At 35.7% G+C, this 24,972-nt stretch overlaps 1 protein-coding gene across 2 annotated transcripts in view; it reads right to left on the bottom strand.

The window, feature by feature from the left end:
- EDEM3 (ER degradation enhancing alpha-mannosidase like protein 3) overlaps positions 1-24,972 on the bottom strand; it is a 68,873-nt gene that overhangs the window by 8,794 nt on the left and 35,107 nt on the right. Inside the window, exons 8-19 of one of the 2 annotated variants that reach the window (XM_055419110.2) lie at positions 23,546-23,651; positions 19,100-19,197; positions 17,632-17,757; positions 17,346-17,429; positions 16,216-16,299; positions 15,561-15,685; positions 10,533-10,698; positions 9,849-10,003; positions 8,813-8,969; positions 6,478-6,669; positions 4,865-5,030; positions 263-448 (exon numbers count right to left, since the gene is read on the bottom strand). In XM_055419110.2, the coding sequence (XP_055275085.1) occupies positions 263-448; positions 4,865-5,030; positions 6,478-6,669; positions 8,813-8,969; positions 9,849-10,003; positions 10,533-10,698; positions 15,561-15,685; positions 16,216-16,299; positions 17,346-17,429; positions 17,632-17,757; positions 19,100-19,197; positions 23,546-23,651 (1,645 nt within the window). The remainder of the gene's footprint in view (positions 1-262; positions 449-4,864; positions 5,031-6,477; positions 6,670-8,812; positions 8,970-9,848; positions 10,004-10,532; positions 10,699-15,560; positions 15,686-16,215; positions 16,300-17,345; positions 17,430-17,631; positions 17,758-19,099; positions 19,198-23,545; positions 23,652-24,972) is intronic. The other variant, XM_055419111.2, reaches the window with a different exon arrangement.

The following is a 24,972-nucleotide window of genomic DNA, read 5'->3' as shown; positions in this document are numbered from 1 at the left end:
TGTATTTTTATCACTGGCAGAATCATAGCAAAAATTACAAATTACATATAAAAATATAATTCTAATGACATTCTAAATCAGCAAACAAAGCGAAATAAACATTTCATTCCTCATCTTTCCAAAAGAAAAACATATTTTGAAATCACCTTCTAAAACTGTTTACTTCTTTCACCAGTGAACCATAAATAATCATTTTGTAACTCATTTTTGTCAAGTTAGAAAAATTAATGCAAAGCGGAAAACAAAGCATTTTTACCCTTACCTCGATCTTTTGCTCTGTCAGAGAGGAGAACCTCTACTTCCTCATACTCCCGGATGGCGTCCAGTATGATACTTCCTTCTTTACTGAACAGAAACAGCATGGGGATCTTAATGTCATCCGTGTCCTTCCCATCCCCCGCCATCTGGAACAGAGGGGCAGTATCACTGCTGCTCCCCTCATTGTCATCTAGCCAGAGAGTGAATAAAAGCAAACATCAAAACGTTCATCCATCAGAAGGGTCCAGCTACCAATCTTTACTGTTTTTCACCTGTCGACATTAATTTCTTGCATTAAGAACCACAAAATCACTCATATTTGTGGGGCCCACTAATTCTACTCCTAGAAATTTATCCTGAGGAAACAATTCAAAAGAAGCAAAATGATCTATGCCAGAAAAACTCCACTGGAGTGCTTTATACTTGTCAACAACTGTAAACTAAGTAAATTATAATGAACTACCTGAGGGAACACACAGAAAAACAAAATGTTATTATTACATAAAAAAGTAAAGTACAAAGTTCTATGATTATAAAAATTTCAGATGCTTATGAAAAAGCCTAAAAAGGGAAAAACTCAGAGACTTAAATTTCAATGATAGAATAATGAAAATTTTATTGTTATTTACAATTTCCTCTAATGGCATTATATTATATATTTTTAAAACACCCTTCACAAGGAATAATTACTAGACTGTTTTTTTCCTCTGTAAGTTGAATGAAACACTATTCTGACTTTATGCTGGTTAAAAAATAATAGTATGGCTGCTAATTACTACTCTACTGGAGATGTCAGTTATGTCCAGTCCTAATCTCGCATGCCAGTCTCCCTGGAGAACCTGTCTGTCACCTCTCAGAGAGCTTGCATGGACAAGCCCTGCTAAGTGGAGAATACCATGCAGAATCACACCCTTCAGCAATAACTGACCGAACAAAGGATGGCTACCTGACCCCCAGTGTCTCTGGGAGATCTGGAAGCAGCACACTTTCAAAAAAGAAAGACTTTCGGTTAGCAGTGGGGAGAAGTCCAGTTAAGTGCCACAGACTGATGGCTGAGGTTGCCATTTTGGAAAAGGCCATTTTGGAACTGCTAGGTAAAAAGAGAGCAGGCTGGTGAGAAACTGCAGAATGAAGCAGAATAGCAAAGAGCTGCAGAGGAGTCCAGGAGGACCCACAGACAGAGACAAGAAAAACGCTAGCCGTCGTGGTTCCTGGCAATTCTGTTTCCACTCCTAATTCCTTAGAGCACTCAGCTGTACTTCTCACTCCTGGGTTCAACGAAAATCATCCATTTCCATACAGTAAACCAACATCCCTTACACTAAATAAACTGTCTCCTGTAGGCAAATAGTTTTAAGATAATCTATACTTCTGGTATAGAGTAGTATATGGAGAAGGAAATGGCAACCCACTCCAGTATCCTTGCCTGGAAAATCTCATGGACAGAGGAGCCTGGTAGGCTGCAGTCCATGGGGTTGCAAAGAGTTGGGCACGACTGAGCGACTAACAGTTATACTTCTGGTATTTGGGATAAAAAACAACCAAGTCCTAATTTGCTCATTTATATACAATTAAAACCACTCATGACCCAGATAATCATGATGGTGTGATCACTCACCTAGAGCCAGACATCCTGGAATGTGAAGTGAAGTGGGCCTTAGGAAGTATCACTATGAACAAAGCAAGTGGAGGTGATGGAATTCTAGTTGAGCTATTTCAAATCCTAAAACATGATGCTGTGAAAGTGCTGCACTCAATATGCCAGCAAATTTGGAAAACTCAGCAGTGGCCACAGGACAGGAAGAGGTCAGTTTTCATTCCAATCCCAAAGAAAGGCAATGCCAAAGAATGCTCAAACTACTGCACAATTACACTCATCTCACATGCTAGTAAGTAAAGTAAAGTCGCTCAGTCATGTCTGACTCTTTGCGACCCTATGGACGGTAGCCTATCGGGCTCCTCTGTCCATGGGATTTTCCAGGCAAGAGTACTGCAGGAGTGGGTTGCCATTGTAAAGTCATGCTCAAAATTCTCCAAGCCAGGCTTCAGCAATACATGAACTGTGAACTTTCAGATGTTCAAGCTGGTATTAGAAAAGGCAGAGGAACCAGAAATCAAATTGCCAACATTCACTGGATCATCGAAAAAGCAAGAGAGTTCCAGAAAAACATCTATTTCTGCTTTACTGACTATTCCAAAGCCTTTGATGGTATGGATCATAATAAACTGTGGAAAATTCTGAAAGAGATGGGAATACTAGACCACCTGACCTGCCTGTTGAGAAACCTGTATGCAGGTCAGGAAGCAACAGTTAGAACTGTACATGGAACAACAGACTGGTTCCAAGTAGGAAAAGGAGTACGTCAAGGCTGTATATTGTCACCCTGCTTATTTAATTTATATGCAGAGTACATCATGAGAAATGCTGGGCTGGATGAAGCACGAGATGGAATCAAGATTGCCATGAGAAATATCAATAACCTCAGATATGCAGATGACACCACCTTTATGGCAGAATATGAAGAGGAACTCAAAAGCCTCTTGATGAAAGTGAAAGAGAAGAGTGAAAAAGTTGGCTTAAAGCTTAACATTCAGAAAACTAAGATCATGGCATCCAGTCCCATCACTTCATGGGAAATAGATGGGGAAACAGTGGAAACAGTGGCTGATTTTATTTATTTGGGTTCCAAAATCACTGCAGATGGTGACTGCAGTCATGAAATTAAAAAACACTTACTCCTTGGAAGGAAAGTTATGACCAACCTAGACAGCATATTGAAAAGCAGAGACATTACTTTGCCAACAAAGGTCCGTCTAGTCAAGGCTATGGTTTTTCCAGTAGTCATGTATGGATGTGAGAGTTGGACTACAAAGAAAGCTAAGCGCCGAAGAATTGATGCTTTTGAACTGTGGTGTTGGAGAAGACTCTTGAGAGTCCCTTGGACTGCAAGGAGATCCAACCAGTCCATTCTAAAGGAGATTAGTCCTGGGTGTTCACTGGAAGGACTGATGCTAAAGCTGAAACTCCAATCCTTTGGCCACCTGATGCGAAGAGCTGACTCATTTGAAAAGACCCTGCTGACTCATTTGAAAAGACCCTGATGTTGGGAAAGATTGAAGGCAGGAGGAGAAGGGGATGAAGAGGATGAGATGGTTGGATGGCATCACTGACTCAAAGGACATGAGTTTGAGTGAACTCCGGGAGTTGGTGATGGACAGGGAAGCCTGGTGTGCTGCAGTTCATGAGGCTGCAAAAAGTCAGACACGACTGAGCGACTGAACTGAAGATGTCTAAAATAATAGTAGTGGCAAGATATTAAATTCTTTAATAAAAGTAATCTCAGAGTGTAAAATAACCAAGGATTAAGAGGTGATTTAAGTCAGGCATCAGCAAACTCTTTCTGTAACTGGTCAGATAGAGAATATTTTAGGCTTTGTTACTGTTACCACCACTCAACTCCAGTACTGTTCTTTAAAGCAGGTACAGAAGATAGGTAAACAAACTGATGAGCTGTGTTCTAATAAAACTTTTACTTACAAAAAAAGCAGTGAGCCTAACTTGGCATGTAGGCTATAGTTCGCTAACCACTAATTTATTAAGCAGAACTTCTCCTAATGTTAATATTTAACTATGAAATTCATGCATTCATTAAATCAACACTGTAGTGCCCATATAGCATAAGCAAAAGGAATAATAAATATTTTTTCAATGACATAAATCCTACTATTTTATTTTTACCCATGTCAGTAATTTTAGGAAATTTTATTTCCATTATCTTCAAACCTCACAACCACATAAAAGATGTTTATTACCATTTTCACTGGAGCAAAAAAAATTCTACTGAATAAACAGGTAAACAATCTAAAGGTTACAGCGTGATTTTGTGGAAGAGCCAGGAACTGCACCCCCATGTATCTGACTCCGAAGCTTGCATCTGTGTGGAGGAATGGATATTTTCAGTGACTTTCCACTGGAGGTGGCAGGGGTAACTCTTGCCCCTAGGGTTTTGGATCTCATGGGCACATTTTCTGATCCATGGTATCAGGTGTTTTTACCATCACTCTTGCTGCACCTTCAGTTCAGTTCAGTTCAGTCGCCCAGTCGTGTCCGACTCTTCGCAACACCATAAATCACAGCACGCCAGGCCTCCCTGTCCATCACCAACTCCCAGAGTTCACTCAAACCCACATCCATCGAGTCGGTGATGCCATCCAGCCATCTCATTCTCTGTCGTCCCCTTCTCCTCCTGCCCCCAATCCCTCCCAGCATCAGAGTCTTTGCCAGTGAGTCAACTCTTCGCATGAGGTGGCCAAAGTATTGGAGCTTCAGCTTTAGCATCAGTCCTTCCAATGAACACCCAGGACTGATCTTCACATCTGACTGAAGTACATTTATTGGTATTAATATACAGAAACTCAGATTTAGGTGCTCAAACAAGGTATGAGACATATACAAATTATTAAGAGTCACTGGATTACCTATCCAATATGCTGGCAAGTGAAGTAATAACAATATGACAAACTCTGATAAAATTTTGGAAAATGAAAGAAAAACCCTAAAAATGACGTTTTAATTATTAATACAATGACATGGAGGATTACTTACCAATAACAATGCCACCAATGGCGCCAGCATTCTGTATGTTGCGTGCCTTTTCTGCAAACATGCACTGCCCTCTTTGTATCAAAGCAATTTTTCCCATCACTGCTTCAGGGTTAGTAAGTTCCGAACAACCATTGTATGGTTTACTGCTTGCAACAAATCCTCTTGTCTGTCAGAAATAAAAAGTTACTTGAATAACTTTTATCTTCTCAAATCACTACCATGTCATTAAAATTCAATATCTAGAGCTTTAAGGAGATCTCATTTCTTTTCTAACGACAACACATCCAATACACATTTAGCATAAATTTTTGCTTTCAACATTTTGCATATCATAGTCCCCAACCAATATTTCTACTGTACTTTGCAGTTTATAAAAGCAATTTTACATAAATCACTAAACCTGATCTTTATAATGACTCTGAGTTAAATGCAGGTAACATACACATTTTACATCTGGGGAACTGAGATTCAGCTTTCATAATTTGCTTAAGGTCACAATGTTAGAAAGCGATAAAGTTGGAGCCTGTTGGCAGACTGACTACATACCAAACCCATACTTCAACAGCTGGGAACCATTTTTAAACCATTACTGGTAACCAGAAAAAATTTTGAAAGCGGGGAAAAAAATGGATTTAGTGTACAAAAATCTGCAAGCAATTCTTCTTATAGAAAAATTAAACTCACTAGAGAACTGATTTTAAAGACGTGAGTGTAAAGATGTTTTAAGACCCTTCTTGCTCTTAGAATGCAAGCTTCATGAGGGCATAAACGTTCACTGGTTTTTATAAACATGACATACAGCAAAAATCTAAAATAGTGCCTAGAATAAGAGTTGTTGAACAAGTCAATCTACTATAAACCTACATAGCTTTAAACTATATACTAGAAAAAGTTTAAATTAGCGGTAATAGAGTTCAAAGACCATTGGTTTTAGATGATCAGGATATTTGGGTTCTGGTCTAGTAGCTAGCCAGCTTTGCTACCAGTCAGTCAGTCAGATAGTTGAACTGTCAGCTTTGTTTCCTATATTAAACTAAACTAACAGGATAAACTAGCTTAGTGGTCTTCCAAGTTTGCTTAGTGGAACCTCAGCATCTGATGCTCTTCACAGCCATTTGTCCAGAGCACTTTCGCTTTAGCTATTCTCTACATTAAATCTCTGAGTAAGATTTTTGTTCAAAGAAAGGTTCTGGTAGTTTAAAAGCTTGAAAACCATTTTTAGATAAGCTGCTGCTGCTGCTGCTGCTAAGTTGCTTCAGTCGTGTCCGACTCTGTGCGACCCCATAGACGGCAGCCCACCAGGCTCCGCCGTCCCTGGGATTCTCCAGGCAAGAACACTGGAGTAGATTGCCATTTCCTTCTCCTAAAGGCTTTGAATTAAGAGAACAGTATCTGAACATTTTAAGTAAAATTATATAACCATATTGCAAACATAAATTATGACTCAGTATTTTCAAGATATGCTTTTAAATTTAATCTCCTTTAATCTAGGAGATTAAATATTTAGGTGTTTTAAGTAAGTTAACAGTACTAAATTAGAAAAGAGATTAAGAAATTAACAACACTTAAGTACTATCCAAGTTCAACCTCAACAATATTATAAGTGCACACACCTCTTTATGTTTAGACAGGTCTGGCCCAAACTGTGCTGGACCAGCAGTTAATACTACCCGGCCAAAAAATGGGTGGGAAACAATTTGTACAGCTCGTGGAGGGAGCTGTTGTTCTTTTTGTTGCTGACTTGACAATTCAATCATCTCCTGCATAAACCTCAACCCATCTTCCGCGTCAATTGAACTAGCAGCCTAGGAAAGAAAGAAGATTAATTTTATCCTTTCTGGAAACTTTCAACTTTTTTATTTCTTAAATACTTCTGCAAATTTACTCCAAAATTTGCTCCTTTCAGTTTTGGTCTCTACCAAATATTTATGGCTTTATTTCTTCTCAAAAATATTGCTTCTGGAAATATTTTCTGAAAATAGCATCTGAAATTTTTACTAATGTCTCTTTCACTGTTTTATAAACCACTTTTGATACAAATTGAGAACTGGACTTCCAACCAAAGGCTCAAATGCTCGCTTTGCTTGTTTTCTCCCCTGGTAATCCTTTTAAGAAATAAACCTCATACCTGACCTATACTCCCCTTCTTTGAAATTATGAACCAACAACCAGATTATATTCAAGGCATAAGTATTAGTCACCTATTACATCCTAGAACTTGACCAGGCACTGGGGACATAGTCTTTTAACAACTTTGTATCTAGAGAAGAGATGTAATATTAGCTACAATAAAATTTCTCAAGAGGGAAAGTGGACTAGGAACACAGACAAGGGAATGAATGACTGATTTTGCCAGTTTGTATCTGGGAAATATTTGGAATGACTCAAATTGCATCTTAACAGAGGAAAAGTTGAAGAGTGCCTGACTATAGTAGGGAAAAGATGAACTCCTAACACTTTACAGAAAAAGTCAATGGAACTTGATAGGAGATAGAAGATAGAGGAGAACAGAGGGGAGTTTGCAGACAGAAATTCAAGCCTATCCTGAGATTTCTAGTTTTGGTGACTTAGAGAATAATGGCAGGGCTGACTAAGATGGAGAACAAAAAGGCAGAGAGAGACAGACTGTGGTAGAAGCAGGGAGAGAGAATTAATTCAGGTTTGGACAGACTGAGATCTGAGATGCAAAAATGTATGACAGGTAGATTAAAGCTGGGTTTAAGAAGTAAAGTTCACAATCAGGATTACATACAGATGATCCACTGGAGAAAGAAGCAGAACCCACTCCAGTATTCTTGCCTGAGAAATCCCATGGACAGAGGAGCCTCATGGGCTATAGTCCATGGGGTTGCAAAGAATTAGACACGACTGAGCACGCACGCATACACATATAGCTAAGAAATCACACATACAAAGATGATGGTGGAGCTTGTAGAAATAGATGATACTACTGAAGAAGAGTACAGAAAGAAAAAAAATATGGTCCAGATTGTTTGACAGTGCCTATACTGAGTGGCTGTGCCAAGAAAGAAGAGTTGCAAAGGAATCTACAAAATACTGAACAGAGTATTTGGAAAGATGTTGGGATGCCCTGGAAGACAAGAAAGGGGTATGTTCTAAAAAGAGACCAGTCAATAGTTACAAGAAAGTTCAATCATATTAGGATGAAGGGGCCACTAGCTGGCAACTATGTCACTGGTGACCCAAGTGAAAGCAGTGTCATTAGAGATGTCATTCCCTCAGCTGGGACGAGTGAAACATAAGGAAGCAGACAGAAGATTCTTTAGGGAAGGATGGATGTGGCAAGAATAGAGATGAGACAGAAACCCGAGGGGAAGATGAGGTGGTGAGAAGGTTGAATTAGAGATTAAGGGATATCTGAATATGATTCCACTTCATTGAAATTATTTCTCAAATTGTACTTTTCTCAGAATTAAGGTAGGAATAAGGTGGATAATTTAAAGATCTCAGGTTATGAAAACTTTTAAATCAAAAATCAATAAAAATTTCCCAAAGACACATGTTATGTTGCCTAGGCATAGATAAACAAATGCAAATTTTGATTAATGAATGAAATATTTAATACTCCTTGGAAACTAAAACAGTGTAAAATAGAGATATAAATAATAAAACTAATTATTAGCTTTTAAGACTACGTCCTAAATAGTGAAAAGACAATAGACTGAGAAACAGAAAACAGATTTGAGTTGGTGTTTGACTTTATCAACACAGGCAAACCAGCAACCTATTTGTGATTTAACTGATTTATACTATAAATCTGGTTGAATTAGATGACTTTCCAAGATACTTCCAAGTACTAAAATTCTGATCCTCTTACTTTAAACCATACATTTACGGTTTTTAAAACGTCAAGTGTCATTATGTTATTAAAGCTAATGAGACCAAACAGGACAGAGACCGTAGCTAATTAGCGCAGCAATGTCTTACTTGGATTGCATGTTGAACCAACTGGACTCTCCCATCTTTGAGGTGAATCAAACTCACCCCCATCTTCTTCAAGATTTCTAAATGCTCAGGGTTAGTGGCCATGAAATCTCTGGCTCTCAGAGGGGGTTTAGCTCCACTCCTCAAACTCTCCTCTCTGCTAAAAGTAATTATAGGCAAGGCTTAAAAAACTACAAATCAGAATTGGGAAAAAACATAAGGCAAAATAAAAATGTTAGATATTTGCAGAATTGCTAGTTTTAAACTAGTGAAAAATGGAATAAATAGAAACAGCTATTTACCTACATACAACTTAGGTTTTTAATAAGTGTTACAGCTTTCAAATATATTTTATAGCTATCAAAAGCTTGTATATTATCTGTAAGCAGTATTAACAGCATTATAACCATCTGAAGGTACAGAACAGCTTGGCTTGGGGATTTATTACTATTTATTTCTCCCTCAAAAAAACCCCAGACATTTCTCTCAATATTTGAAAAGCAAAACAGTGCTTATATCACTGAATAACATTCACTTAAATTTTCTTTTAATTTTCTAGTAATAGCTTTTCTAATTAACTATTTTGAAGAAAACTAACTCATTAAGGTAAATATTTTTATTCAGCAACAAAGAATAAGTATCTCATCAAAATATCAAATCAAAACACTGTATTTTTCTTATACAGAAACTACAGATAAAAGGAAAATATTTTCTACATAAAAAAGATGTGGAAATATTTGATTAAACTATCCTGTGTAAAACTGTGCTGTGGAAGTTACAAACTATTTTATGCTGCCAAAATTACTTGGTTCATTAATCAAAAGATATACAGAAATTTCCATAAAAATAAAGACATTACTGCTGAATAAACTTTGCTATCTAACTTTATTCACCAATAATTTTAATTTTAATCCATTAATGTACATACCTCTTCAATATTTTGATTCTAAATGAACGTATTCCTGGCTACTCCTCACATTCTCTGTCATTTACTAAGAATTAATTTTGGTACTAACAAATATAAAATAAGACATCTTACACTCTGATGATGCCTCTAGGACAGCTCTTGTCCACCACATTTTTCAAGGGTTCACGGATGCTCTGAGCATATAGTGGATCGTTAGGGAAGAGGATCTGAGTGTTTGGACAAGTCCAGTCAAAGTTACTGTCATCCAGTTCTGTATATTCTGAAGTCTAAAAAGATAAAAGAATGTTATGTAAGTACAAATAATTATTTTACTTAATATTATAGTCTGTGCAAAGGAAACATTAAGTGGAATATAAGTATACACAGGATGCAATATAAGAAAACATCAAAGGTACTTCTTCAACCACACTGTATTTATTGAATAGTAGTCATGGATTCAGAGAAGGCAATGGCAAGCCACTCCAGCACTCTTGCCCAGAAAATCCCATGGATGGAGGAGCCTGGTAGGCTGCAGTCCGTGGGGTCGCTAAGGGTCGGACATGACTGAGTGACTTCACTTTCACTTTTCACTTTCACACATTGGAGAAGGAAATGGCAACCCACTCCAGTGTTCCTGCCTGGAGAATCCCAGGGACGGGGGAGCCTGGTGGGCTTCTGTCTATGGGGTCACACAGAGTTGGACACGACTGAAGTGACTTAGCAGCAGCAGCAGCAGTCATGGATTAGTTTTCACTTAGAAAAATAAAACAGAAGTAAAAAAGAGAATGAAATATTTAATTCAAAAACATAACCTACTGTGTTCTTCTTAGAGACTCTTTGATTTGTAGTAGAGAGCCAAAGAGGTAACAGATGAGCTTCTGTTGTAAAAATGTAATCTTCTATGTCAAAAATAATGTCTTCTTTATCCGCGAATAACAGGTAAAGATATTTAAACATTTCCGCCAAGAAGAAGGAATCCATTCTAAAATAAAAGGTTATAGACAAATCTGAGTATGTAAAAATATCCAAATGCCAGCTATCTGAAAGCCACAGAATCAAGGTCAATAAGCCTGTCTACACCAGTACAGACATCCAAAGAACTACAGAATGTATCTGTTCCCCAGTGCTAACGGCCTTGACTCCAACCATATTCCAAGGAAGTAAAAAAGACCAGAGGGGCTGCCTCCCACACAAGTACACTAAATCTTGTCAATAATGCAGACAAAATTTTTCTATAGGCCTTCTGAGAAAAGAGTTTGGCATTTCTTTGGCATTTCTTCTACAGAGAACCAGCATCAGGGAGGTAATGCTGATGAACTTTACTATTGAGAACCTTATAAGAATCTTCAATTAATATTAATTGAACTGAATAAAGTAATACAATTTTGATGTAGCTCTTTACACAGCCATTTAAGTGATAAACAAGAAGGCTTTAAAAGTAACCATTTAGGAAAAGTAACATGAAAAAAGTACAACACAAAATCATATGGACTATGATCATAACTTTGTAAATACTGAAATACTTCTCAAGAATGGAATATGAAGAAATAAAGGAAATTAAAAACATATGTGACTTTACAAATGATTTAATGTTATAATGTTTTAATAAACATTTTAAAGAAAAGTTTTAATAAAAAGTGGTAGAAAAAGAGCATAGTTAGATGGAGTTACAGTAACAAGAAATTTAAGTAAACTTAAGTGCTACATTCCAAAGCATCTGAGCTTTTAGCAGTTACTAGACAGGCTGCACAGTTTCATAAATCTGGGCAAGCACAATTCCTGGCATACAGTAGGCACTCAATAAATGTTTTCAAATGCAAGTTTAAACAGCATTACTAAAGAATGAAATGGAGAGGAAGCTGGACTTAAGGATCTGGGGCTTTCGGAATAGAAAAGACCTTCCAGTGGCTAGCTATGACACCAACAGGATACTACATAAGGACCATGAGCTCCAGTTTATTCTGAAAGGACCTAATACATGCTTAATAGTGGTGTAAAGACTAAATGAGATTCTAAATGTCAACTATTTAGCATAGCACTTGTCATGCATATAAGCTCAAAAACAGAACTATCATAATTTTTCCCATACATAAATGATGTTTTACTTTAAAACAACTCACCTATAATGTTTCAAAACTTTTTTGATATTTTGGATGTTAATCATTATAGAATAGATAAAATACTTCCCTGTCAACCTGCAATACACTTATGGTAATTTAACTTTTTCTGGAGGGCTGATAGTTACTATCATGAGCAAATGCTAGTTTGAGATCTGTAAACTAATGTGCAAGATGTTGATTTTTAAAAATTTTTATTTATTTTTTACTTGGTGGGAAATTACAATTTTGTGTTGGTTTCTGCCATAAAACAATGTGAATCAGTCGTAATTATATATATATATATATATATATATATGTCCCTTCTCTCCCTCGCCACGCCCCATCTCACCCCTCTAGGTCATCAGAGAGCACAGGGCTAGGCTCACTGTATTATTTAGCAACTTCCCACAATCTATTTTACCCATGATAGTGTATATACGGCAAGATATTGATTTTTGGCAAATTCCACAGATGATTGTGAAACAGATGATTTGTAAATGCTCAGAAAAGAATAGACATGGTAAGATCACTGCAGTATGAGTTGGGTAAAGCTAGTGAGTTTGAGTATTGTATCACATAATCTATTTTGTACTTAAAAACCAAACTATTAGACTGTGAAGAAAGCTGATCGCCAAAGAATTGATGCTTTTGAACTGTGGTGCTAGAGAAGACTCTTGAGAATCCCTTGGACTGCAAGGAGATCCAACCAGTCCATTCTAAAGGAGATCAATCCTGGGTGTTCACTGGAAGGACTGATGCTAAAGCTGAAACTCCAATACTTTGGCCACCTCATGCGACGAGTTGACTCACTGGAAAAGACTCTGATGCTAGGAGGGATTGGGGGCGGAAGGAGACGGGGACGACAGAGAATGAGATGGCTGAATGGCATCACCGACTCGATGGACATGAGTTTGAGTGAACTCCGGGAGCTGGTGATGTACAGGGAGGCCTGGCGTGCTGTGATTCATGGGGTCGCAAAGAGTCGGACACAACTGAGCTACTGAACTGAACTGATATACATAAATGCAAACACAGAGCCATTAAAATTGTCTGGAAGACTGTTTATAAAACTGCCAACAGTGATAATCTTAGGATGGCAAGCAGGAAAAGTATTGCAGGAAAATTTTCATATTCTTTTTTGCCATTTAAATTCTTTAAGTTATCATTATTAGAAAGATACAGATATTTCTAGTTTGAAAACTGGGAGGGAGGGCAGGGAGGGAAGACATAGGTGAGCCAGACAATAAGGTAGATCTGTAGGGGAATAAGCAACCAAATGCAGAGTATCAGATGGAAATTTTTATAGCATACTTATCTAAACCCAAAATCACTGTAAACAGTTGTTTAGCTAATACGTTTTTAGATGACTGAGATGATATTTAAGCCTTCCTTTTGGTCTACATACACACAAAAAACCCCCAACAAAATGAAATTTTGCTGGGATAAGTATTACGTCCCAAATTTACAATTAAAAAAGAAAAATCAGCTTCTTAAGAGCAGAATAGAGAACACCCATTTGTCAGCAAGTCACTGTTAAGTATCTGAGGTCAACTGGCCACAAGTTCACTGTATGTTGAACATAATAAAGCTGCTGAAAAAATCTAAAGCACATCTAATAACATGGTATGACGCAGATTAGTAGTTCTCAACCTTTTGTTGGACCAAATGCATCCAAGAGATACAATGTTACCATGAGGAACAGTGGACACAGGGAGGAAGCCTATCAGCCCCTCAGAAAACGATCCATCTTCTGGCTGAACCCAGATGGTAACAGTGCTGCGGGGCCAAGCACACCTCGAGTACTGTTAATTCTGGATGTGACATTTTAAGAGACACTCTATATAATACAATCAGAATGGGACAAAGGCAACAATAAGAGATCCAGAAAAGTCATATAAGGAATATTTAGCAGGAGAAAAAAAAAGGATGCTAAATTCAGAAAAAATGGAACTCTCTCGACATAGTAAATCATGTCTTCCTCTGTAATTCCTCCACCTGCTACTTTTCTTTCTACTCTAGCACACATCGGGCTTCCTGGGGCTCTGCAATAAAGAATCTGCCTGCAACACAGGAGACTTGCAGAAGACGTAGGTTCGATCCCTGGGCCAGGAAGGTCCCCTGGAGGAGGAAATGGCAACCCACTTCAGTATTATTGCCTGCAAAACCCCATGGAGAGGAGCCTGGTAGGCTCCATAGGTTCACACAGAGTTGGACACAACTGAGACTTGTGATTCTTTTATACCCACCTTCCTTACTTACTACAAGTCACAGGAGGGCAGGGACTAATTATAATTGATCTTTTCATCCTCTTACCTAAGAGCAGCATCTGGTATACAGTAGACAGTTAATTACTGTTCCTTCAATGAGTTGCCAGTATAGCATATAGTCAAAAGCCTATCTGCCTTGATTAGAATTAATCTAACAAATTCTGCGACCTCAGACAAGTTCCCTAATCTCTCTGTGCCCTGGTTTCTTCATCTATAAAATGAATATCGTAACAGAAATTATACTTCAGAGGGCTATTGTAAGGATCAAAGGAATTAAACATAGAAAGTGTTTAATTAGAAGAGTGCTCGGAATGTAAGAAGCAGCCAATAAATGTTACAGATAAATACACAAGCCATCTGCTTTCATTTCTTGCTGTTTTCTGTATGCCTTCTTCCAGAAACCTATCCATTTCTTATCAGCTGTGGTCAAGGAAGGAGATCTCAAGTCTAATCAACTACTACCTGACTACTCTGAGAGAAGGACTGAGGGACAACTCTGTGATTAGATAATGTGTGTTTCCCCTGTTCCTAGTTCCTCTGCTGGGAACTCCTTTTACCACTTTCCTTTCTAGTCCTGATCCTTCAGGACACAAGATGCTCTAGAAACCTTTAAGTGACTATCACATTCTACTCTGAATTTCACATCCCTTTAATATGCTCCATAGCACGAACATAATAGTTTAAAGCCTATTTATCTGCCTACCTCAGTGATTCAAAGATAGAAAGGACATGTGTTTTTATCTGTAAACTTCAAAAACTAGTATAACTCTGGCACATAAGACATTTCAGTAAATATTGGTGGAATGAACATTTGCTAACCAAATGAACAAGTTTTAATGTTCATTTAGACATGTGTTGCTATATTCTGAACAGTTAAAACAACCAAATCGAATGATCCTGGAATTACTGGGATTTTAGTGACTTTCACATTAACCAAAGCATGCTTTTTGTATCTTGAATGCTCCATGTCATCTACATCTATCCAGCATCCAATAAAATATAACCTGCCAGCAATCCTCCAGAGCCCTCCAAATCAACAACAGAATAAGAATATACACAGTAACCATCACACTGCTTTTGACTGAATAGGAATCATCATTCAGATCATTCATCGTCACCTTGATGATTTCTAACATTTTACATAATAGAAAAAACTATTAACAAAGAAGAAAACTCCAGCTTTCCTAATACTCCAAAGACCAAGGTTCTGATGCTTAACAATCATTTATTCATCTATTTAAAAATCACTTGAGCACTTACTATATGCCAGTCACTATGGCAAAAATACAAACTTTCAAACAATTTAAAATAAGCTTGTTTAAGAGAGATAAAAAAAGAAAGTAAGCACAATGAACTAAGATTTACATCTTCAAATACCCTTGTAAAAGCATTAAGTTTATCTGAAAGCTAACTAGGAATCGTATTTTGTGTTGTTTCAGAGTTACGCTGAGTAAAGGGGAGGTTAGGAATTGTTTTACCTGTCCTCATGACTTCCAGTACGAACATCCTTCATGGCAGCAAATCCGCAAGGCACTCTAGCATATTTATTTAAATTTTCAATAAGTGTTTTCCCTACTTCAAGGTAGTAAGGATCTCCTGTAGCCTATTAAAAAGGAGAATATATGTATACATATATATAGAACCATATAACCACTCATTTATCAAATATTTATCGAGCACCTACAGGGTGCCAGGCATTATATCAGGCACTGGGACACATGTTACACGGAACCTAGTTCCGAATAAGCCATGAGTCTGCTGTATGAATTTCTTAAATACACAATTGGAAATCCGCACATCTGTACATCTTAAGCTTTAAATGAAATTTCTAATGCCCAGGAGGGCTGTCTGACTGAAAAAAAGGCAAGAGACATGCTTTAGAAAGCAGCTCTAGAAAATAAAATTTATCTTTAATGCAATGTTTAATAAATGTTTTGAAAAGGCATAAAAGCTTAGAAGTCAATTCTTGCATCTTTCAATACTCTATGAACTAGATGAATAAGAATCATGATATATCCAACCATTATAACATTAAATAAGAACTTTGAAAACCCAACACTATTATTATAAGATAGTGAGATATCCAACAGAGAATGAGGGCTAAATAGCAAAAAGAGAGTTAAATTAGCTTACTTTATACAAGAAGTAGGTACTTTCTGCAAATTCTGGCCTTAACGGATGTTGAGCCCAATGTACCCTGAAATCTGTGGTAAATGCCTAGACAAAACAACATACAAATATTCATAAAAGTGTAACTTAAAAAAACAGTTCTAGAATATATTGTAGTATGTAAATTAGATCACAGACAAGTAAAAATAGTTAAAATATTGATAACAATCTATGAAATGAAAATTTTCATTGCTTAAAGTCACAATTCATTTTTGTGAGGCTGTTATTTTTGCCAATTATACGGGATTGCTTTTTTAAATGATCATTTTGGCTATTAAGAAGCTTAGGAAAAGCTATGACTTCAGTAATGCTACTATACAGGTCCTAATGGTCTACAAAGTTGTGTTTTCTTCTTTTTTCCTTATCGCCACTTTTTCCTCTTAATTATTAAGTCCCTCATCTTCTTATTTCTATTTTAGCATAGGCACTCTTTTTTTTTTTTAAATAAGAATCTCAAATCCTCTGTGGCTTGAAACAAACACTTCAGAAAGCCTTCTGTATTGGTGAGATGCTTAGGTATCTCAAAGAGGGTATGGTCATATACAAATTTGGAAAATTTTTATGGTACATTTGTGGAAAGCCAAAAGGCATGCTATTAAAATCCTGCAGTATCAAGCTAGCAAGAATATTTATTATTAACATATAAAACCCAGGGAGAATAATTCTTAAACAGCATGAAGAGCTAACATTTCCAAACTTCCAGGGAGCACATGTGATCAGCAAAGCATATTCAATGTATGTATATGAATACATATACATACACTTTAGAAAATGAAAAGTACAAAAGTCTCCCTAGCTGGCAGGTATATGTCAAAGCTAGAATGAGACAATATGCAATGGTATGGATTAACAAGGTTGAGAAATACCAATCTGGAATATTTTTTAACATTAAATTAATAAACTGTCAGCATTATCCTAAACTAGACTTCTCTTAATACATAAGGAAAAGGAAAAACATCTACTGTGTAAACCCAAAATATATTAAACTATTTAACCAGGAAAAATAAAAAAGACCCAATCTTGAAAGTGACATTTTCTATCTTTAAATTATCACTCCATAGATTGGAGTAGAATTCCAAAGATGATCTGCTTACCTCTGGTAGAAAATTGTGTTTTTTAATCACCTGATACAACATTTCATGAGTTTCAATAGCAGGTCGAATATCTCCCTTTAAGACCTAAAACCCAACAATAACAACAAAATAACCTAGTAAAGCGTGAGTTGATGTTATTTGCAATCATTATATACACAGAAAAATCCAGGTTAACACAAATTTGAGTGTGACTCTGTTTTGATAATTCAGTTTTGGAGATCACAAATACACTTAATCATTCTACTTCAGTATTAAGAGAATTAAGAGTTTTTGGGGTTTTTTTTACCTGCAAACCTGGAAAAAAGGCAAGCAAAGCATCCATCCAAGTCCGAGCATTCAGCATTGGCTTGTGGATATGCACATCAAGTAGAAGAGGTGGCTGGCTTATATACCTCATTATGGCATCATAGTGCTAAAAAAGGTCACAATATGTGTTCATGAAAGTCGATGAGAAAAGATGTGCTGTTCTAAATACAGCATATCATTAAACAGCACTGTGTAGAAATGAAACCTGAATTTACATATGAATAAATTTACTAAGGAATTGTTACCTAAACTAATGCATCTCATCGGTGCTGCCACTCTTATGGTCCACTACCTCTGTCTTTTATGGTCTTAAAAATTCTTCTCCCCTTCTTCCATCGTCTCCTAGAATTTCTCAGCCTTGACAACAGGTTGAGCTGTCAGAGTCAATGAATGATAACAAACCAACAAAAAAAATAATATCTGTCCTCATGCACCTCAAGAAAATCTTGTTATAATCTAATAAATGATATATATAATAGTGTTTCTAAAAGTATTCAACTGATGACTTATCAGGACTTTTACTAGGCTTCCCTCCTAACTCATCTATTATTTGTTAACTGTTATTGAGTACCAGCTAGATCTTAAAGCACTGTTCTAATCATTTCATATGTATTAGCTCATTAATCTTCCCAATAAACAGTACTGGGAAAAAAATTAAATAAATAAATCTCATTCTGTGGATAAGGAATAGAGGAAAATATCTAAGTTACTTGCCCAAAATCACAAAACCAGTGGTACAACCAGGATTTAAATCCAGACAGGACAGCTCCCATACTTTTAACCACCATATTGTACTATGCCACAGGAACGTGAGTAAACTCATGAGAGGGAAAAGAAATGGTAAATTATTTTGAAAAGAACGTGGTGACACAGTTGATGAGTTTATTCTAATTAATTTCAGTTTGATTTAATTATAGACAAAGGCAATCCAATTAGGTTGAATAATCTCCTCCTTCACCCCTAAAAATATGCCTGTGAGTCTGATCCAGACTTAAAGACTTACAGACCTGCTTTTGAAACAAATATTCACTGGTTTGTTCAAGTCTCCAAAGCCCCGATACTTGGTGTGGTCAAGGACCAAGTCAAACTTCCTAACTATTTCAAAAAGAATTAGAATACAAAGGAGAAAGCTAACTAGTAACTAGCTTCAATAAATTCTTTTCCTTGTATAAAAGATTAGGTAAAACTCGTATCTACATATTTTATTACTTACTGGAAAATCTTGAAAACCTCTGATTATAGATGAAAATGAAAACTACTTTGCAAACTAGTTTTTGAAATGTATGTTGTTTTTTACCCTGTCCCTGTCCAACATCAGAGAATACTGACCAAAAAACTACTATATATTTTAAAATAATTTTTCAAAGTATCACTCAAATGACTGAATATCTATCAAAATCTCACAAATTATAAATTGACTCCAAAATTAATACAAAATTGGAACTTACTGTATTAAATCTTTCCAGAAAGCTGTCATCTCCAAGTAAGACATAGGCTTTCAATAGGTACTCATAATATGAATCAATCCCTGCTCCAACTCCACTATCTATGGAAAATACATATAAATGTGACTTCTTATTAAACAAGTCTTAAAAATTCTTTCCAGAGTATAAGGTACTAACACATTAAGAATGAAAAATTAGTCTAAATATGAAACTGTCAAAAGTAAAAATTATACATTTATAGAAACATTAACCCTACTATATGCCTAATAGGTTCCTTTGCTGATAACTGTTTATATGTTTAAAAAAAATTCTTGCTTTGTAAAACTGGCTACAGAAGTCTTATTTAAAAGCCAGAGATACTAGTTTTAAGAATTTTTTTAAAGCTTATTTTCTAATGAGGAACTTCAAAGAGGAAGCACTAGAGGGTATTATTATGCAATTTAACTGGATCCTTTATCAGTTAGCCATCAGTCTTTAGTTATAACAGACATGAAAACAACACTGCTGCTGTTTGAAGGTAACAGTTCCATTGCTGAAACTAGCATAATGGCTGGCTTTTTCCTCCAAGATCATCACAGAAGACCAAAGAAAGAAAATAACAAGAAGAAAACTGTACAAAACTTGGTGGGTTAAAGGGAGGGGAGGGACTTAGTTCTGGAGCAGAAGGCAGCCAGGCATAGCTAAAGAAGGATCAAACAGCAGAAAACCTGCTGGAATTTTACTCTGGCTTCTCTCCTACCAGTGACTTAAGATACCTCGTCTCTTCCCACCCCTGCTACAACTCAGACATACGCTCTAGGCAGCCTCAGGAATAAAATCAGGGCAGCACAGAAGTCCTATGTAAGGAACTGAAACAAAAAAGAGACGGGAAGTAATTTTAGATATTCTCTTCCCAACCTTTTCTCCTTCAAACTCTTAAGGCTCGTGAATGACAATCTAAGCTATAATTACAATTATAATCTTAGAAATCCCTATAACCAGGGCATACTCCAGGCTAGTCAAATCATTATCTCTAGGATTCCAGTTTAAAAACTTCTTAGAATCCATCCCTATGATAACTAGGGCTGATAGGAATTGGAATCTTTCCCACAAAGTAGGTGACAAGTCAACATGAACTTATAGAACAAAAACATTTAAGATGCATGACTTTTTAAAAATAAGAAAGTACTGGAGTAAGAGTTTATCAGAGGTACAAAATATTAAAACAGGCAAAACAAGATTCAAAATTAGTCTAATAAACACATTAAAGAGACAGGAAAGAGATTAGCAATACAAAAGAAGAAATTTTTAACTGAGAAGAAATTATGGAATAAAAACTTAAGAAAATTCCATAATGGATAGGATACACAGCAACTAGGATATAGCTGAGGAACAAATCAGCAAACCCAGAAGACTACATGTAATAACAGGAATTGCAAAAAGATACACAAATCAAAGAGATAAATATCTCTTTAAAAAAAATCAACTTTCAGCAAAGAAAAACACAGATTTTAAATTGAAAGGGCCCATAGAATATCAAAAGGAGAAATAAAGAAAATTCTACACCTAAAATTATTGTTACATTTTCAGAAACTTATCTGCCTTTGATATTCTTAATTTTCTGGAGAAAAAGCAGATCACAAATAAGAACATAAAAATCAGAATAACAGGTTTTTTTAAAAAAAATTTAAGAAGACAATGGCTTCCCTTTAACAAGGGAACCCGCTTGCCAATGCAGGAGGCACACAGTTGATCCGTAGGTCGAGAAAATCCGCTGGAGAAGGAAATGGCAACCCACTCCAGTATTCTTGCCTGGGAAATCCTATGGACAGAGGAACCTGGTAGGCTACAGTTCAGGGGGTTGCAAAAGAGTTAGACATGACTTAGCGACTAAACAACAAGAAGACAAAAGAGTTGTATTTTCAAAGATTTGAAAAGAAAGAACTTGAACAGAAGATTATTTACAGCCAAACTTCCTCAAATATGAAAGCATAATAAAATTATTGTTGGGCATCTAAGGCCTCAGAAGCTATTAAAAGCTACTGAAAATCGGATGGGATAAATATTTATACAAGAAAAAAGGCAAAACTGAGAGATACTGCAAGAAATAAACAAAGTACAGGTGACAAAATACTTATTAGAGTTGAATACTTTCAATGAAAGAGGGAGGAGGGGCAGCACCAAGACCAAAAAGAACTAAATATGTCTACACACTAACAACAGGTGAGGGCTGGAACAGAGGGGGCCAAAGAATGGCGGAGCAGGCCGAGGTTCATGCCTCACTCGGAGGTCAATATAGGTTTCAATGAAAAACAAAAGGGTTAAAAGGAAACAGAAAAGGTGAGACACACTGAAATAATAATTAAGAGAGTATAAATAAATCCAAATATGTTAAAAATGCCAATAAACATAAATGAACTAAATTCACCAATTAAAAGACAAGACTGATGAAAGGATTTTTTAAATCTATAAAGTTTACAGGAGTAACACTTATAGAATGAGCATCTGCAAAGATTCAAAGTAAAAGAGCCAAAAAAGACCTATCAAGGAAATATTAAGCAAAATAAAGCTGACACAGCTGTATTACTAACAGACTAAAAAGACCTTAACAGAGTATTATTAGAGACGATCACTACATAATGATGAAAGGTTCAACTATGAAGAGTTAGCAATTTTAAATTAATGCAGCCAACAAAATATATAAAGCAAAAATACAACTACAGAAAGATACTAATAGGTGCACATTGTCAGAAATTTTATCAATCTTCCTTAATACGTCAAGCAAACAAAATTAGCAAGGAACTGCACAATATTATTCACTCAGAAAATTGACATATATAGAACTCTATATCCAACAATTAGAAAATACACATTTTTTTCTTAAGCACAAGTGAAAGCTGACCATGTTCTAGGCCAAAAAGAAAACCTTATTAAATTTCAAAGGATAGGTACCACACAGATCATAAGTATTATATAAGTATCAATATTTTTTAAAAGAACAAGTAACTGAGTAGAAAATGGACAAAAATGTAAGAATATCCACATTTTTTTTTAAAAAAGGAAATACATAGCCAATAAATATGAGGACGTGTTCAACATCATCAGTGTTCAAAGAAATACAAATCGAGTCACCATGGGAAATCATCTATAGCCGCATTTGATTGGCAAATCTTTGAGTGTGACAATACAAAGTGCTGGAGAGGATCCTGACCCACAGGCTCTCTTCTATGTTGCTAGTGAAAGTATAAACTGGTGTAAAGTAGAAAAAACTTTAGCAAACAATCTGACATATCTCCCATCATTGAACTTTAACTTAGTCTATGATCTAAAAATTCTACCTGGATATACAGACAAGAAAAAATGTTAACACATGTACAACAGAAGAAACACAAAAATACTCACAACACTAGGGTTCACAAGAGTAAAATCCTAGAAACAACCTAAATGCTTACAAATCTATGGTTTATTCACACAACAAAGTATTGCAGCAGACAAAACAGAACGAGCTACATTATGCAACAATGTGCAAGAATTTTAGTAATAAATTTTAGGTGAAAAGTCTCAAAAGGTCTTACATGACATGATACCCTTTTATAAGTTAAAAATAAAACAATAATATGTACATTAAGGAATACATGTGGATGCATAAAAATTTATAAAAGGAAAGCAAGGGATTGAGCAATACAAGATCAGAACGATGGGTATTTGGAGGCAGACATATGGGATTACAGAGGTATGGGATTACAGAGGTATGGGATTACAAAGGTATTGACAGTTGAGGACCACCAGCAGAAGTAGTATTATTGTCAAGTATGGCTGGTCTATCTGTGAGAACTTAATATATTAAAAATAAACTAAGTAACACAGAAACACAACACTGTAAATCAACTATACAATAAAAATTTTGCTCCAATAAAAATTATTTTAAAAAAACACAAAAAACAAAATCAACATAACAAAATCATAATAACTCTATGAAGTAAGTACTATTATTCTCATTTTTACAGATACAGAGGCACACAAAGGTTAAACATTTTGCCAAAGATCACATGACTTGAATTACAAAAATATGGCTCTAGGGTCTATGCTCTTAGTTACCAAGCTATACACAATTTCTGGCGGTAGGAAAAAAAAAAGATTGATGATAGTATTATTAAATATAGATTTCCACTTAATTACACTTTGATGTGAGATGGTTAAGGTATTCCATTCCTCTGGTTCTCAAAGAAATTAGTTCTATTGTTTCATCTATAATGCTATAAGGTATGAAATAGGATATTAAGCCATCTGGAATAAGTGTGCTATTATTTGGCACCAAGGAAGAAAATTTGGCTACATTTGTTAAAATTCCAGCAATCATATGAGAAATTATGCTTTATACTGTCATAAAGACTATTTTAACAAATAAAAATCCTTTATTTCCCAACCATTTTTAGAATGTGAAGGCTTAATTTGAAAAGTCCAACATACCTTTTCGCACCCAGTCTCCAGTATGAATATTTATAGTCACACCCACTAAATTACTACTTCTCTGTCTTTTCTCCCAGAGAAAATCAAGAGCTTTTCTTGCATATTCCTATAATAAAAAAAAAGAGAAGCATACTTGAGGAACTGCATATCTTTGCCAAACAAATATCAAAGGCCCATAGTATACTCTTAGGATTAAGTAAAATTTCAAAGATGATCTCTTATACATTACATTTCTTTACATGTCAAAAATACTGGCTCTTTCAGCTAATTGAGACTAGTTAGAAAGAATGACTCTAAAAATGCTGTTTAGCGCCATGATCTCACTTTGAGACCATCCTTGTTCATCTAGTAGTATAGGTCCACATTTACACACAGGAATTATTGAAATAAAAACAGTTGGCATATATTAAAATAATTTCTATCTTTTAATGAAAAGGGAAAATCTCCTTAGATACTCTCATTCACAAAACTGAAAGAGAATTTCAAAGTTAGTATGCCATCTCTGAAACAGAATAGGCATTTCAAATTCTACATTTTAAATAGCAGGCAACATCGTTAGTGAAATGTAAGTAAAGCAACTAGCATTCATTTAACAGTACCAAAATTATAACCTTATAATAACATTTTTCTCTTCTTTTTTCATGTATTATTATCTCTTGGACACTAAATTATTTCTGATTTAATTTTGGCTTTGGGTGAAAAGATGTGAAAAAAACAAAAGCAAAGAACATGTACAAAAGAATTAAGTTAAAATTAATTTCAGAGCATGAATCCACTCAGCATTGCAGTAATACTTCTATAAAAGAAATCATTAAACCAATTTGTCACTCTGCAGATTTAAGAACAGGGTATAAAATAGTCTTCATTCTTGACTCAGTCTATTTATGCTGAATTTTTAAAACAAAGCAGATTGCAACTTTACTTAATCGTGTAATTTCAGAGCTAAAAAAATTTCATAAAGATTACATTTCCCTATTCCTATCTTATAGCTAAAGAAACAGGACCAGTGAAATCAACAATTTAACTAAAGTTTAAAACTAGACTACAGGACAGCTATTAATGATATGAGAATTCAGATCTCTTCATATCTATCAGACCAAAGGTCAACAAACTTTTTATGACAGGGGCCAGACAGTCAGTATTTTAGGCACTAAGGGTTAGACAGTCATTGTCACAGTTACTCAACTCAGTCACCATAGCACAAATACAGCCATAGACAAAAAGCAATAAATGAGCTGGCTCTGTTACAATAAAACTTTGTTTAGAAAAACAAGCAGTGGCTTGATTTGGCCTCAGACTGTAGTTTACCAGATGTGTATTAGTTTGAGTCTCTGTCAACTGCATGAGATTGCTTCTTCCATAATAAATCACATTCAAGAAGTTAAAGAAAAAGCATGGTTTTAAAATATAAAATAACCCAGTGGAAA

This window comes from Moschus berezovskii, chromosome 17 (genome assembly GCF_049115385.1).
Source record: "Moschus berezovskii isolate FMDL1 chromosome 17, NW_MosBer_1.0, whole genome shotgun sequence".
Classification (NCBI taxonomy): Eukaryota; Metazoa; Chordata; class Mammalia; order Artiodactyla; family Moschidae; genus Moschus; species Moschus berezovskii.
The sequence above is the reverse complement of the archived record's forward strand: the minus strand, read 5'-3'. Positions and strand labels throughout refer to the sequence as shown.